This window comes from Drosophila sechellia, chromosome X (genome assembly GCF_004382195.2).
Source record: "Drosophila sechellia strain sech25 chromosome X, ASM438219v1, whole genome shotgun sequence".
NCBI lineage: Eukaryota > Metazoa > Arthropoda > Insecta > Diptera > Drosophilidae > Drosophila > Drosophila sechellia.
The window spans coordinates 5,105,403-5,122,606 of NC_045954.1; the positions used below are offsets into that span (position 1 = coordinate 5,105,403).

The following is a 17,204-nucleotide window of genomic DNA, read 5'->3' on the forward strand; positions in this document are numbered from 1 at the left end:
TTATTTCTTTTCTTGTTTTGGCCATTTAACGTTTTTCGCGCGCTAAAATCCAATTAGTGAAAATCAATATTGCTCATACGCGGCGTTGGCTCAACAATTATTTTGTTCATTTGCCCGCATTTCGTTGCCCCCACATACAGACACATATATATATGTATATTTATTTTTTTCTCCCTCGCTTTCGCATTACTTTCGGTGGGCATAATTAAAAATTTTGTTTACACGCCATTCGATCGGAGGGGAATGGGGAATAGAAAATGGAAAATGAAAATGGGGTCCTAGTAGGTGGGCCTAAGAGCATTTATGATTTTACCATTTAATGGATAAAATCCGACAAACGCAATTAAGACAGTTCTTTCCTGCAGTCGGCAAATTGATTATTCATGTGGCAATTGAATTGTTAAGTGCTGCGGAATATACCATTTCTAGTCGCTCTATCTATATCTTTCATCTTCCTGCTATAATTAATATCAATTTACGCCGAACGTGTCTGAACTTTAGCCGTCCATAAATATCTCGAAAAAAACTGGAAATATATATATATACATAGATGGGCGAAAAATGATTTAGCTTCTTCCTTCATGCTGGCAGTGACCTTACCATGATTGATGAATTTTTTCACTCTTTGACATTTGCCGTCGCGTTTTTCCTATTTTCCTCTGCGAGGAGCCCGTTTAGCACCCCCATACTCTATTTAATTTTCCTTTCTGCTGTTTTCTTTTTACTTTTTTCATTCAGTCCTTATAGATAATTGCGTTGGGTTCGCTGGCAGACAGTTTCGGCAATAGTCAGGGGGATAAGAAGTCGGTAAAACATTTATGAAAGCTTCGGGGCAGCAAAGCTTTTTGTTTTTCAAAAAACTAGCGGTAAAGATAGCGAAAGTAATGGTAAATCCCCCACATTTAACGGCTGCCCATGCAAATGGGCCAAAAGCTTTCAAGCCACATTTAACACGTATAAAAAAGACAGCAAACAATTTGTATATGCAATTCCCCTGCGGTCATCTCTTTACATTTAACCCCCTCGCTTTCGGGAGCTTTTCGCTTAGCTTAGCTTTTGCCCGCATAAGGGTTAAGTTGCAAGGCGAAAGCTTCAATGTATTTCAATTTTTCGTTTTCGTTTTTCCGCTTTTCCATTTGCGTTGACCCCACCATTTGTTGTTCGTATTGTTTCGAAAGCTCTCTATTTAATTATGCAACATGCAATGAACTTTTCATCCATTCCGCACTCTTTTCCATACGTGTAAAATCCCCCAGGATCACACGCGTGTCGAGAAGGACCGTTATTAGTTGTCCGGCATATGGCCAACATATATGATTACTCTCTTACATTAAATACCCTTTGGTGCATCGATCATAGTATCGTACTTTGTAATAGACTTTTCGCCGTTTCACCAAATCATTACAGCTCATGCATATTCATTACTTTCCTCGTATATATGTATGGTATCTTTATAGTCGAACTGCCCCTAGTAAGTAACACCGTCTATGTAGTTTCGACTGTATTCTAAAATTTATATACCTTAATCTAACTTTATGTACAGTGCGTTGCGAAATGAAAAGGAAAAAACCGATCAAGCCTGCCAGTTTCGTAACGCACTGTACGCGTAGGACTCTCGATCGATCTATGTCTATTTTCTAGGTATTTTCAATCGCTTAAAAGCAATCAGAACCCGATCCTCTATCTACATATAAAGTAACCCAACTGGATGTCCCCACCCGACTGTAGCTTAGCTTAGTTAACTAACTAGGATAACTTAACAATCTGTACTAATCGCTGTCGCATCAATCTCGCAATCTCTCCAGGGCGTTCTTCTAATGCCTCGCACCTTGTCCGAAAGCCGAAAGTTGCGCCTTCGAAGGGCCTTCACCGAGGCCACTAACGAAACACTCCAATGCTCCAAAATGGTATTTAAAAAAAAAAAAAAAAAAAAAAAAAAACTTCAAATTACAAAACAAAACCCATTTGCCGAAACTAACAATTTTGTTTTATGTGTACATAAATATTTAGTATGAACCAACGTAGTTCCAAAATTCCAAAAACAAAACCAACAAAAACCCAATTTAAAACCAAAAGTTCATTTTCAATGGCACCGCTCTGACCTTGCCGCCTCCCCAGCGGTCAAGTAGCTTGTTATCGAAAACATAATGCATTATGCTGCAAAATGCCAAATGACTCTCCCCAGCCCCCCCCCCCCCCCAAATGACTCTCCCCCCCCCCCCCCCCCCCCTTGTGCAATCGTTATGCGTTTGGCATTTGTTTCTTCCTAGTTTGCACTGCGTCAATGTCCCATACTCAATCTCCCCCTAGAATTCTCACCAAATTCTCACAAAAAATGTCAAATGAAAAGAAAACGTTTGTGAAAAAAATAACAGCAATACAAATAAAACTCAAAAATACCCGTTTCAAAACCGTTTTGAGCATTTTGGCCGCTTGTAGCGCAAGTTTACATTTCCGCATCCCATACGCTCGCATCCACTTCCAAATCCGCTTCAGCATCCCGTTCAACTTTGCATCCGTTCTTGAATGTAGACTATTAGTTAATATATCACCCATAATTAGTGTTATAAATATATAAAAAATAACATGTATCGATAATTTATCGAAGCAGGTAAGCTGTAGTTGAACATGTTTCGATTTCCTTTGCACCAGTTGTAGTTATTTGTGATAAATGCACCGATTGACTGCTGATTTACTGATAATTTGATCAATATAATATAAATATAAGATTTATGATCCAATAAGCATTCAATGTAATATATAGGGTATTTGCATAGTCTAGCATTTGTCTTTCATGGGCGGCAGCAATTAAGTGCCGAGCGGAAGCATTTAATATTTCCCGCAGTAAAAGCTGCAACATTTTCATTTCCATGACGTCGACGCGATCAGGTGTTCCCCCCTCCACGATTTTCCACCAGCGTGTATCTCAATCTTTGCTCTCTAAAACGGTTTCTCTCATCTGGGCCATCCACCTGCTGCTTTTTGTCCACTTGGCTTCCACCATCCACAGTTCACACATGCTGATCGGAAAATGTGTGCCTTATAAACGGTATTATCGGTGATAAATGGGGTTTTTCTTTTCGAAACAAACATTAGATCGCGAAATACGAATGACTTTTGGATTGATACATGTTTCATGCATTTTTGATTGGTCGTATATATCAATATTAATGGGCATATCGAAGTCTACACTAATGCTCTTTTCTGTTCCGATATATTGGCGGAACAAGAAGGCCGGAGCGCACCAGATTGTAATATAAATAAAACTTTTGGTGGGCAGGCCATTTGTGCGGCGTCAGCGATAGGGATCGCTCTCGATTTTGGGAACTTGGGAGCCAGCTCTCTGTTCGTTTTCCAGATCGTATCGTATCGGATCGGATCGGATCGGTCAATATTATAATGGACGTGAACGGCTTGTGGAAATGCTGAATTGTGTCTGCTTCCCCACTCTGTTTACATTCTGGACAATTACGCAGTCGAAAGTCGAAATACGGCTGGCCAGAAATAATTCCGATTCCAATCAAAATCAAATCAAAACCTCTCGGATTTTCATCTGCGGCGGTTCGTGTACTTGTTTCAGTTAAGAGAATCCTTCCTCCTTTCTTTTTTTTTTTTGCCGTGTATGTGTGTGCGTTGTTTGACAATGCGATTTTGTGGCTGGAAAATTGTGATAAATTATGTATTCCAGGAAGAAAATGTATAAATCATTGTTTAAACAGTGCGGTTTTAACCTGTAACCGGCAAGGTCTGAGAATTGCTAATTAAAATAAACATTGTGCTTGTTTTCTTGAAAATCTTTTAATTATAATTAAAGCAACATGTTTGCGTGCGCCTGTAAATTTCTTGAAAACAAAAACATTTGCTTTTAATTAACCAACAAACAAAAACAGTGAGTTTTTCGAACAGGAACCTAAGTGAGCGAACCTCAATATCCGGTTCTATAAATCAACTTCATGGATACTTTTCCGCAAAAGGATGTGAGCAAAGTCAAGCAGTTCATATAATAAGTAAAACAGCTGCCCAAATAGGCAAAAGAATTTGGATTCCTCAAAGGAAGCCGCCTTTTTTGGAGTCCCAAAACAACTTTTCGGATCTTGGAGGAGAGCAGAGCATGTCGCCGGCCTTCTGCATGGATAACGATTGCAATCAGAGTGCTCTCTACCAGAAATGCCATGCCACGCCTCCGCCGCCGCCCATGCCGCCCGTGCCGCCCATGGTCGTGTCAACGTCATCAACTCTATCGGCCACCCCCTCGATGACGCCCTCGCCCACCCCCTCGCGGTCGCCGTCGCTGACGCTGATGATGACGTCGCCACAGGCGCTACAATCGCTACAGCCGCAAGTACCGCAAACACAAATGTCGCAACCGCTGAACACGGCCGCCGCGCTGATGACGCGAACGGGCAGCGTTGGTGGCGCCACGAATGCCGCCCGCAGGAACTCCCTTTGGCTGGAAACGCTGCGCAGCACACGCAAGCTGTCCTACGCCAACGAGCGACCCATTCTGGTAAGACTACACTGGACAAAAAGGGGCGGGTTATCGAAAAAGCAAAAGTATGCCAATTTAATAGAAGTCAGCCTAAACTAAAATCTAAAGTTTCTCAAAAGAGATTTGAAATCGTCTAAAAATTGTGCTTAAAAGTATGCTACAAAATATTTCCAAACGGAACACGTGTCGTATACGTTTTATTTTATTAAAACAAAATTACGCATACGACATGATGCCAATTTTTAATTTACATTCCACACTTGTAGTGGCAAATTTAGTTTCAGTTTATTGTAAAGTTTCTCGAAAGATATCTTATGTTATTTTTGAAAATATTTTTAAGCGGAACACGTGTCGTTTTATTTTCTTACAAAAAATTACGCATACGACATGATGTCCGTATCATACTGAAACTTCAGATTTCAACTCAGTTGCTTAACTAGTTTTTCGTGCAGTGTGCTCAAGAAACTATGACGTATCTAGCTTATCTGCTGGCCATTTGTATGCCCATTTCCATTCGCCAATTCGTCGGCCGGTTCCACGTGTCCGTTGTGCCTCAGAATCCAAACTACGATATATAAAAATAAATAAATCGCTCGCGTTCCGCCTTTTCTGTCTCTTTCCCGCTTACTCTCTCTCTCTCTCACTCTCTCCACTGTCGCTGAACGCTTCGAAGTTATTTTCAACCAAAGCATCTACAGAACAAAACAAAAACAAATCGCACAAATCGCAGACACACGATGGAACTCTTGGGGAAAAGGTTTGGGCCGCGAAACTTTTGTACCCTGCAAAAAGTGTCGAAACTTTTGCCAAATTTTCACAGCACTGCAAATGTCGGTGGTTTTTGCTCAAGGAAATAGAGCCACTGGGTATTGAATATAAAGAATCTTTTGTTCTCAAGATTGTAGCTAACTAAAAAACCAATGGCAACGTTCAGCACTTTACAAAGTCGCTCAGTCTCCAGCAGAAGTTTATAAATTATGCAGTACAAATTATGGCCAATTTAAAGTGCAATATCACCATTTATCTTTATATGATCATTAAAAGTTGAAATTGTAAAATACGAGGAAATGTACATAAATCGATTTAAGTGCTGGTACTTGGACGGAAATGAAGTCTACAATATTTTATAATGACTTTCGAACAGTTTAATTTTCCGCACGCCGCGTATACAATATTCTAAATATAGAATTCATATTTAGATACCGCACAATGCCGTAGAGAATGACCAATTGAAAACACCCTTATGGCACAGATAATGGCAGGATATTATTATTATTATTATTTGTTTGTTCTGGGGAATGGGGATCCATCTATTCGGCTATTCCATCATCAGCATTCGAAAGACATTAAGTTCGCTCAAGTGTTCGGATCGTATCGCCCGATTCATGCGTCTGTATCTATTGCTTTGATATATTGTTTACAAGACAACCGATTTGGATTTTGATTTGGATTGGAATTGGAATTGGATAACGATCGCATCATCATCGTCACTATAACAATGCTGTGGACTCAGGGTCACTGGTTTTGGGTTACAGAAAGTCCATAAAACGGTCAACTGTTTTATATTCTGGATGTAACATATCGCGCATATATATGCATATATATAGTACTGCTTTGATATACGACCTAGTCGATTTAGCTGGCAATTCCGGCGCAGTTTAAACAATGCCAATCGCCACGTAATTAATGGCATATGAGCAATGAAAGAACGTCATCATCGGGGAAAAACCGGTCGTCAGATCGTGGACATGAATTATGGATACATACGCACCATATACACTATATATCCACTTTGGCCTATGTAAATGGGCGGAACGACACATGCGTGCATATTTAGATGTTGATAAATATTATATATATGCACTCCCAATGGGTATTACGCTGTGTCATCTAAAATATTTAACGCATTTGCTTTGCGACTTTTGACTTGACGTCCATATGTCTGCATTTCGAGGACTTCCAATCGACCAAGAGTCAACTTTGTGTGTTGCTTTTACTTTGTTGGCTGGCAAGACGGTCCTCCATTACCCATTGCCCACTATCCACTATCCACTGCCCATTACCCATTACCCATTCCCTGTTCTCCACTCGACTGTGAAAATGTTGGCCCAGGTGGCCTCAAAAGTCCAATAACTTATTGCCTCGGCATTATGCGGCGAAAAATAGTCGGGGAACTTTTTAAAATTTCATGATAATAGTCTTCGACCGCGACTGCAGTTTATATCTATATATATATACATATATTATATCCGTTTAGATGGATGTTCACGGCTATATATCTTAGCGAGTGCATGCACGCTGTTTGCCCAAGTGTCCATCAATAAAATATGACAAGAGGCACTTGCAGCGAACTGTCCCCGAACAGTAAACCGTACACCGTAAACTGTAAGCCGGACGATTGGATGGGTCTAAAATCGTCGCCGTCGACGACTAAAGGTCGCGCCATAGTCCGAGTCCACTTGTACAGCTGTTCTGAGTCATTTGCCAAGGAACACGGCGTACGGCGTACAGCACATGGACGCGCTTCACCAGATGTCCGGCCTTTGAAGGAGCGCACCTGGGCCGGTGCAGTGCCTCTGGCCATGCTGATCTATGAATCATTGTATCTGCGGATCGTGAACGGTTGAAAAAAGGCAATGCAATCGATAGCACTCTACCGATAGCATAGATTATAGTAGGGCTTAGATAACTTCGATAAATTCGATAATACTAGTGATATCGATAACACCGATAGACATATTTATTACTAGCGGTTGGTTTTTCTATCTTTGCATTCAGTTCATCGTATTTCAAAATGTATATTTCAAATATTTAAAATCGTAAGCCCAATCAATCGTAAGCCGCTTTTCATTGATCTCGATTCAGATTCCTGCATTTCCTTGCGAGTCAGCATGAACTGAGCCACGGCTGAAGATGGATACAATCCTGACCATCTCACCGATGACCCAATCCCCCAGTTGCCGTATTGAATATAAGAAAATGGCTGACAAATGCATAAAGTTTTCATTTCAATGAATTATTCAAAATCCGACATGACAACATTTTGACTATCTGTCGTTTGCGTTGACATTTCCATTTGATATCTGGGTCGACGATTGCGCAAGTCGGCGGGGTATGTGCCTGTCAAGCGGGGGGGTGATGAAGATTTAGGTGCGATGTCCTATGTGCACGTTAATGTCATCCTCAAGTGATGGACACTCGAGACAATTGCCGTTGGAGCTGCACAAAATGCATTAATTTATTTAAATGAGTGGTGCTTTAATAAGGCTTTGTAGTGCCATATGGATGAAGTGGCTTGGGGTCGCCTAAGAATCCCACGTAAGGGATTCCGGCTTCTGGTTGTTGATTGTTTTGTCCTGGCAAGCAAAGCAGCTTAAGTGCACTGCCAGAAAATGGGAGGGCTTTCATTTCCAACTAGGGATTTTATTTAAATAATAATAAAATGAAAGTTTAATTTATGATTTAAATAAAAGAAATTCCAATTGAAAATTGGAATTCTAATTAGAAGGCATAAGCAGAAGAATGCAATGCCCATTCGAATGAGGTGCGACTGTAATGCGCTTTGAATTTCTCCAAGACTCGAGTGATTCCTTATAATTCCGCATGCGGAATTAAAGGCTTAAAGATTTGCTGGAATAATGAAGAAGCGGGTGGATTTCGGGGCGGACTTCAAGGATTGCCACGATGTGGGGGGAAGTGCGTTGCTATGCCACCAACTTCGGTTGCTAGGCCAATTCATTTGTCAGTTCATCAGCGCCGAAGAATGCATTCGCGTATCTGTGAGAGCATTATTCAAGTGTATGCGTGCTAGTGCTGGCGTATCTGTGTGATGTATGTGTGTGAGCTGGGGCGAAGAGGAGGGTCTACAGTCAAGCCCCTGTGGAGCGAAACTTTTCTTGAAGGTTTTGAAAGAAAGTTTAGTACTCACTACTCAGTCGTGGAAAATTATAGCTTAGTTTATGGATATCAGAAAACCTACAAAAATAATCAAAACCAAGAAGTGCCCTTTTGCCTATTGATGCTGCTCGTTTCTCCTAAGATTCATCTTAGCGAGTCTACAATGTATATTCTTTGCATGCACAAAATATAGCTGAACAACGTGACTATAGTCGAATACGACTGGGGCAGCGGCAATTGCCGATGACAATGAAATCGCGTAGCTGGAACTTTGAATTGAGCATCCATTGGGATTGCCTGGATGTGGGGGAGCACCGGGGTCCTGCCGGTAGGGTGAAGTGTGTGGGGGAGGGGGAGGGGCAGAGGCGCCGGAGACCATCACCTTACGCAAATCGGAGTTTTCCAATGCGCAGGACCAAGCGAAGGCCACGGACGAAGCCGCTCTCTCGCTCTCTCTTTCTCACTGTCAAGCTCTCCCTCTGGCGCCCGCAAAGGGGCTTTATGGGGCTCAATGTCCCCTCGAAAAAGAGATTTAGTCACTTGCTGTATGAGGAGTGGTTCCCTCACTTGGATTGGCTTAAAAATATGATTTTGTTCAAACAAGAGTATTTTCTTGTTATTTATAAAACATCGAATTTCATTCTCATATCAATAATTAATATTTAATTTAAATTGACTTTCTAAAGATGCGGTTCTTTTGAGAACCCTTCTGCGATCACCCCCTAGTTAAAAAATAAAAGAATTCCCAGATTTTAGCTTAAGATCCCAGAAACCGCATCTTCTCTCTACGACACTGTCTCTTTTCACTGCTCCCCCTTTTTTTTTTTCAAGATTTCTAAAATGTTATTTTGAATGCCCCGAAAAGGAGTATCATTCGGTGTGTGTATGCGTGTGTCTGTGTACAACCGCAAAAGGATTAACTTGTAAAGTTCAATTTTGATTTTCGTATCGCGTGCCAGTTGACCATTATGCTATATTGTTACCAAAAAACTAAAAAAATAAAATTCAAAGTCATAAGCAAAGCTCAAAGTTCAACGTAGAAGAAGAAGACGCAGCGGCAGCTTCTTCTTTTTGATTCTATTTCTCTTCCTCTGCCGCAGTCGGCGTCGCTGCCGCTCCTTTAAATGCAGAAGTGTGTGTGGGTGTGCTACTCCCACTGCTTTGTGCGTGTACTCGTGGGTGCGTGCAAGTGAGATGGCCTTAGCGCACCCCTAGAGAGAGAGATAGAGAGAGAAATAAAGTTGAGTGGATTGGAAATCAGTCAAAAGAAGAAGGGAGAAAGAGAGAGGGAGAGAGAGAGAGAGTGAAAATGGCAGAAGGAAGAGAGAGAAAGGCGAGGCGGCGCCGACTCTCTCTCCAACTTTCTCTCTCTCTCACCTCAGATTTTCGGTGCTCCTTTCGCGTGCCGCCAAATTAAACACACATGACAATGCCAATTCATTATAGCCAAAAACGAAATTGCAATTGCAATTCGCAACACAAAAAAATATAGCACTGGCAGCGCTGCGAACGAATGCAGCGACCGCGGCAGCGGCAGCGACAGCTGATAAAGACAGTTTGACAGGCAAATCTGGGTCTAACAAAGAAGAAAACGTGCAGCACCCACCCGCACACCAAAAAAAAAAATACACTCCTACACACCCACACGCTGCTCACTTCTTACAGGTACAGGTGAGCCTCCGAAAGTGAAACTTGTGCTGCAAATAGACACCTCCAAAAAGTATGTTAAATAAATGCAATAAATCAAACAGTTATCAATTGCCACAATTGAAATGTGAAAAAGTCACCCCTTGCCAAAATTGCAAAATTTCAAGACATTTTCTTTCGATTAATTGAAATTTCAAGTGAAATTTTAATCATGATCATTTAACTGCCGGCCGTTCTGGTTTTCGAAGTCCAAGAGACAAGTTGCAATCTTTTGCAATGTTCTGTGTTTTACTGTACTTCTGCGGCTATTTATCAACCGTGGCTTGCTAACGGGATCTGGGAGCGAAGAGATCGGGTGTTCGGGTACTCTCTTCGTTCTTCCTTTAACGCTCTTCGCTCTCCTTCGCAACGTAACGGGAAAATTGTGGTCGAGTTAATTTGAACCAGCTCTCCGCTCTGCCGGCTTCGCTGCCCGCGGCGACAGCGACGTCCTCGCCGCTTTGAAGATTCCGTTTCGTTTCAGCGCCGTTTCATTTTCAGTTCTCGGTCGGTTTCTGTTTCAGTCTGTATTGTGTTTACACCCATGGCTGACGTAGCGAGCGCAGAGGAGCTAAACCTTCGAAGGCGACAAAATAATAATAAAATCAAATAATAATAAAGAAATACCAATATATATATATATGTATATCTATATATATATTAAAGTAAATACGAAAATTATGCACAAGTACATGCACGACAGATGAAACGAAGAACAATAACTACAGCAACGGCCACAAAAACAAAGGCATGAACAACAGCAACAATAATTTTAATAACGATAATAGCCACAATAGCAACTACAACAATTACGGTTACAACAGCAGCAGCTATCGTTACAGTTACCGTTACCGTTGCCCTTACACTTACACTTACAATTACGTTCACGAGTCCCGTTTTTTTTCCAGTGCGTGCGTGTATGTGAAATTGTTATTATTAACAACAACAAAAACAACATCGGCGGCGGCAAACAAACAAAATAGAGAAGAAATAGCGTCAGTTTTCTTTTAACCGGATTCCGGTACTCACACACACACACTCGCACACATACACAGTTACACATACACACACTCACAATAGCACACACCCACACCCATACCAATACCAGCAACGAGCAAACATTTAAAAATGAAAGACGAGACAATGCGATAACGGGATAACTAACAAACAAACCAAAGTTGAAGAAGAGGAAGACGAGCAACCGAACAAGAAGAAAACAACAAGCGAATTAAGGTGAATAACATACAATATTTTGTGGGAAATATTACGGGTATCGAAAACCAGAACAGAACAAATACAAAAATGAGGAAAAAAATCAGCAAAAGCAAAACAAATAAAATAGCTATTGCAAAAGTAACGGGAGTATGGTAGCATCGCTTCAGGGCAAGAGAAAGTAAGAGGAAATAATAAAAAAAGGAAACAGCCAAAGAAAGCGTACACATAAAAGACCCATAAAGCACAAGAAAACATCTAAAAAAAAAGAGAAGAGCAAAGAGCTGGGAAAACCCCGAACAAAGGCAAATGTAATATATCACAATATTTCCCATCCATAGATAAATATCTCGCCATACTCTCCATAAAGATGTTGGCCAAGAAATTGTCAAGAGAAAAGAAAGAAGGGAAGTTTATTGTCTATTGAGTGGTTTCAGAAGACAAGTGTATCATTTTCCTCAAAAAGTCGTCTCAAATATATGGCATTTATCCATTTTTTTTTTTATTGTAAATCAATAACTTGTACTTAACTTGATTGTTAAATATCTCACACATTAATTTTTTAGGACCTGATCAAATTGATCAAATATTACATTGATATTAAATATCAATATATCAGTTAAAACTATTTATTGGCAATTCAACGAAAATCATTGAAATTCAATCGTTTTTTTGCACACAAATTTAAAAATCTCATAGTATTCACTAAATATTTTCCATCAGCAGCAAAATAAACGCATAAAGGCTTAAAAATGTCAATCGGCAGTATTGAATATATTTTGACACCAGGAAAAACCATTCAAAAAACGAGCAGGGAGCTCTTATCGCTGCGCTGATGGAAAACGTAGCATATTTCTTGGCGCCCGCTACACACGAAAATAATCAGGAAAAGAGGGAAAACTTTGAAACGAAGAGTAGGCGAAATTTATGATTTTCCCGCATATGTGTGTGGACAAGCAACGATATATACATATATATACATGTATTGCAATATGCGAGTAAGGGGCGCTAAAGAAAGAAGCTCAAAGAGTGATTCAAACTTTTTTGGTTCAACCATAAACTTTTTTGCGCCTTGAATATTTTATGACAGGCAGATGAAGTACACAAGTTGGAGTAAAGTCCATCATTAAGCGACCAATATATATATATATATTGGACTGTATAAAAACAACGCCAACGAATGTCTTGTGTAAATTTCAAAGTAAAAGTAAGAGGGATAATATTAATATAATTACTGTCTCTGGTTGGGAAAGTCAGCCAGTCGCTGTCATATCTCTTCAGCATTCCGGCTAAGAGTTACGACACATTTTCGGCCATACTTTCTGCAGCTTTCGTTCTCATTCTGTCGCTATTTCGGCCCTTTCTTCTTCCCTTTTTTTTTTATTTATTTTTTTTTGTTTTCGTCCTCTCGGTACACTTCAAGTTGAGTTATCCTAGTCATAGTCCTTGGAGACTGGCTCAAGTCAGCCCATTTAACCGGCATTTTCGTGGCATTTTCTCTGCTGGTGTTTTTTCTCCCATTTTCATCTTGTTTTTCTCCTGGTTTTTATGACATTTTCTGTTGCTGTTTTCGATGGTGTAGAAATTCCAAGCCGGTTGCATTAAGTTTCAGTTCCGGCTTGTTGATTGACATTTCCTCTGCTCCAGCTCTCACTCTCTTTTTGTGACTTTGTCACATGCCTGCGCTGCGTGTTCCTGCGATTGTGGGTGTACGTCTGTGCGTGTGTGTGTGCGAGTGTGTTAGACTTATCCTTTGGCCGGCTGACAGTTTTGGCCAAAAACAAGGAGAGCAAGCAAAAAGAATCCCAATTTTTTCGTCTGCCAATGGCCCTGGCAGTAGCAATCTTATGCAACTCGCTACGTTTGATAAACCGCAAGTGGCACTGTGTGTGGGTGGCTTGGCGGCTGTTATGTAAGGCCGCGGATGTAATAACAATGGCCAAGATAAGAGCATCGAAGCGCCAAGCGAACGCAATGAGCAGCGAAACGTGAAAACCTCCAAATAATCTACAATAAAACAAGACGAGAAAGACAGAAGACATGAAAAAAATAACAACAACAAAATGGGGAAAAAAAAGACGGAAAACGGAAAATAAGAAAAAATAAATGGCAACGGGGCGGATGAATGTCGGTTATTGCGTATACGTCATGTTGCCAACGTTCGCCGCTGTTATTGTTGTTATTATTAGGCGGGCGTGGCCAAGTGGGCGGCTGGCTCTCGAAAGATAACGCATACGCCGCATGGGTCCACGTTTGCCGCCTTTAAAAGATGCAAATCCCAATGAGGCCCACTGGCTGCAAACAATTCTGAATTATTAAGTTACTCAATCAGGCTTGGCCCTAAGACCTTAAACTCACTTGAAATGGGATTTGGTCGAGGGTTTAGGTACGTCTCTGCTGTTGGTGGGATTATATAGGCCTCGGACGCGCGGTGCCTTACAATTGGAGTAAACGAAAATCAAAAAAAAAAAAAATTATATATATATATAAATAAAAAAGGAAAAATTCAATTAACAAATTCGCCTTCCGAACGTTCGCGTTATGGGTACACGCATTAACAAATCCGCAGCGCAAAAAGTTCCGAGCTGAGGAAAATTTCTTTAAGGGATTAAATTTCCATGCCTCAGCGCACACAAACGCACATACACAGAGGGAAATAACCGTGATTTTGTATCTTAGGTAAATATTTAAAAATGTGTTAAAACACTTTTACAATTTTATGGAATTTAAAAAGGATTCATATCTTGGTTTTGACTGATTTGCCACAAATGTATATTTGAAGTAGTGTGTTTTTCGTAGTGTGTTCTATACATACTAACAAATTCTTTGAAATATAAGGTTAAAATAAACGGTTTGTGTCGTGTTTTTCGGGGCTTTTGACGCAGGAATTTGGTAAAATCCCTTCGTGGCATAAAAGGATATTTGGGCTCCACTCTATTTTTTTTTCGCTATTTGGTCCATGCTATTGTTGTTTCCTGCAGTGTATGCTGTATGCTGAATGTGTATATGAAAACGTTGAGAGACACGTGCCCGAGATGGATGCCAGTTCTGTTTTCCCTGCCTGCTTCTCCCCAAATGCCAGTTAAATGTTTCCCTTTTTTTATTTTATTTTTTTTGAAAATCCCAACCTTATTACACACTTACCTGCTCCCACGTGTGTGAGCTGAAAGTTTTGTTATTGTTTTCGCACTGGGCAACGGAAGCCGCACGTGGCCATGACCGCCATATTGGCTGGTCGTGAAAAAATAAAAAAACAAGTAAGAAAAATAAATAAAAAGCATGCACACTGAAGTAAAATCAACAGCAAATTGAACTTCAATTCCAATCCAATCCAATCGAATCGAATCAAATAGCATCGAATCAAATCGAACCGACTCGCATATATGGTGGGGCAGTTTGTCATTATGGCGGAAGGAAATCATTGTAAATGAAACCAAATTGGCCGTCCCTCCGCTGCCGCAACTCCTAACCATTTGGCTCGTTAGGCCACCTGCTATTTGCATTTCACCATTTCCCTCTGGATAATTGAGCGAGCATGCGAGCCTAACTGGGTCTAACCTTCAGCTAGCCCTAGTCTAGCTGTTCTAGTTGGCCCAACTCCGGCACGGATGACCCCCCTTCGGACATTGGCGGTGCCATCAAATGCGAAATACAATACCTTTGCCCTTCCGCGGCTCATCCAAGAGTGAAAACATTCGAGTCAAGGCCACGCGAATGGCTCTGTCTATTTGGTATCGTTTGTTTATTAATTATTTGGTTAGGCATTCGCCCGCCCCATTTGCCATGCACTGAGCGAAATGAATAAGTGCTTGCTTGAATGCTTTCGGAATCATTTAATCGCATTCGACTAGAAAGTAGCGTACTACCTAAGATGTTAAACAACTAAAGCTGTATAGTTTAGGCATTATCACTTAAAGGCCCCCCCTTCTAGTTGATCACTTAGTCATTTGTGTAATATATTACATATTTACCCTTGGCTTGTTGCCGACTTTCTCTGTTTGTTTGCCTAACATTTTTAATATGTCGTTTCATAATGTGTGTCACAAGTCGAAAGTAAACAATTTTCAATTCCTCAACAATTTGCATTATTATTCCGTGGCTTTCCCAACAACCCCATCACGCTGCTACTTGAGTCACCTAACGATTCTTGCGTTTGTCTTTTCGAATTTCAATGGACCGTGTGCGGTGTGAGTGTAAGTGTGTGTGTGTGTTCGGTGACAATAGGGTTAGATATATTGATTTTCGATCATAAGAACCTGCAACATGCGAAGACCAATATATGTGTATATGTGTATATGTATGTATATCAGCGCCCTGGTGACACGCCCCGCCCATTGACATTAGCCACATTCGAGACGCCGTGGAGGGTTTTGCTCGAAGACGTCTCCCTGTCATTGTCGAGTTATCATTATTATATTAACTGAATGCGCCGCTTTGGCACGCTCCAGCCTCAGTGTTAGTAACCCCTCTCCCCCCACCCCCATCGGCCACGCCCCCTGATTGGGGCTTCTTGTAGATGAGAGTCGGTAGTTCCGGCAATCAATCTCCGCCAGCAGATCTAAAGGAACGGCGGCGAATGGAACCGATTTGATTAGTGATGAAAGGCCAACTACAAACTAACCGCATTCACTCCCCAAAAAAAAAAAAAAAAAAAAAAAAAATGTGGGGCAGAAGAAAAGAAATGTTACAGAAATGGGGGGAAACCCTCCCATTCCATCAACTGACCAAATTGTGCACTCAGGGTGAACTAATTGAGTAATTCAAAGTTTTCAGGTCCCAAATACACAACACACATACAATTGCACTGGGAGAATTGCGTCGTTCTTTAGTTGATTACTTATATTTTAATATAATAAATATTCCCGCAATGATGATTTTATGGGAATTTCTCTGCTAAACATAACAAGTACCTATTTATTGGAATAACTGGGAAGGATTGCTCTATATCTCCTTTCATATGTATTTTTTTTTTCTTTAATCGAATCAGAAACTCGCTTCCTTGTGCTGTAAAAATTTCTGAGGGTGTGCTGCAGGGCAGGGCAAAAATATTACTTATCCGCCTAATTAAGCTCCAACAAAGCGAACACTTCATTATATATTTCCTGCACTCCGGCTGCCACAGATTGGAGATGGATGTGGAGTGGTTAGGGGTTAAATTTCCTGGCGAGGAAAAGAAAACGTAACCTTAATGTAATGTGAATTACGCTAAATTTATTAGGCAACAATGAGTTAGCAGAGCGGGGGAAAGCGGAAACGGAAACCCTGGCAAACCGAAAAGCGAGGGGGCAACCCTCACGAACCCACACACACACACACACACAGACGGACGCACACATGAGGCTGAGCCTAATCGTCATCGTTAACTCCGACTTCAGGACCTCTTCACCCATGGATTTTCCAACCAGTCGTTACCAATTTCGTCGCTTGTTTCGTATTTTCTCTCCTAGTTTCGTTTCCTTTTTGCGTGCTGGCCGCGTTTTGTATAGGAAACTCGATAATTTCCACCAATTTCCTTTCGCTGCACATGCGTGTGTGTGTGTGTGTGTGAGTGAGTTTTAGCCCTGTTAGCTGGCAAAGTATGCGTGTCCATGCGAAGCTCATAAACTCTGTGTCGGCAATGAGTATGTTAATTTGGTTAGAGGTGAGAACCCAGGTGAGAAATAATTTCGGGGCGTGGCATCGGCTAAATGCCAATGGCAACAAACCCATCACTTTTGTGTGCGTGATCGGCCAGAGGACAAAAACAACAACAGGAAAAAAAAAAACTAGAAGACAGATAAAATTGGGGCCAGCATGGGGTTGGGCACCAATCGAAATTACTTAGCCAAGTACTTGAAAACAAAAGTTTGCCGCAAAAAGACGCAAAATTACCCAACAAAATTACACTCTTGCCAAAAACTTTGCAACCCGTTAATTGCAA

General features: G+C 41.0%; 1 protein-coding gene across 15 annotated transcripts in view; it reads left to right on the forward strand.

The window, feature by feature from the left end:
* LOC6612412 (small conductance calcium-activated potassium channel protein) overlaps positions 1–17,204 on the forward strand; it is a 60,583-nt gene that overhangs the window by 14,255 nt on the left and 29,124 nt on the right. For 8 of the 15 annotated variants that reach the window (XM_032726531.1, XM_032726530.1, XM_032726532.1 and 5 more), the window contains one exon: positions 1,806–1,907. The exons of 3 other annotated variants lie outside the window; for them this stretch is intronic. In XM_032726531.1, the coding sequence (XP_032582422.1) occupies positions 1,806–1,907 (102 nt within the window). Of the gene's footprint in view, positions 1–1,805; positions 1,908–3,282; positions 4,508–10,573; positions 11,306–17,204 lie in introns of those variants that run through there. 4 more of the 15 variants (XM_032726541.1, XM_032726542.1, XM_032726543.1 and 1 more) reach the window with 3 other exon arrangements.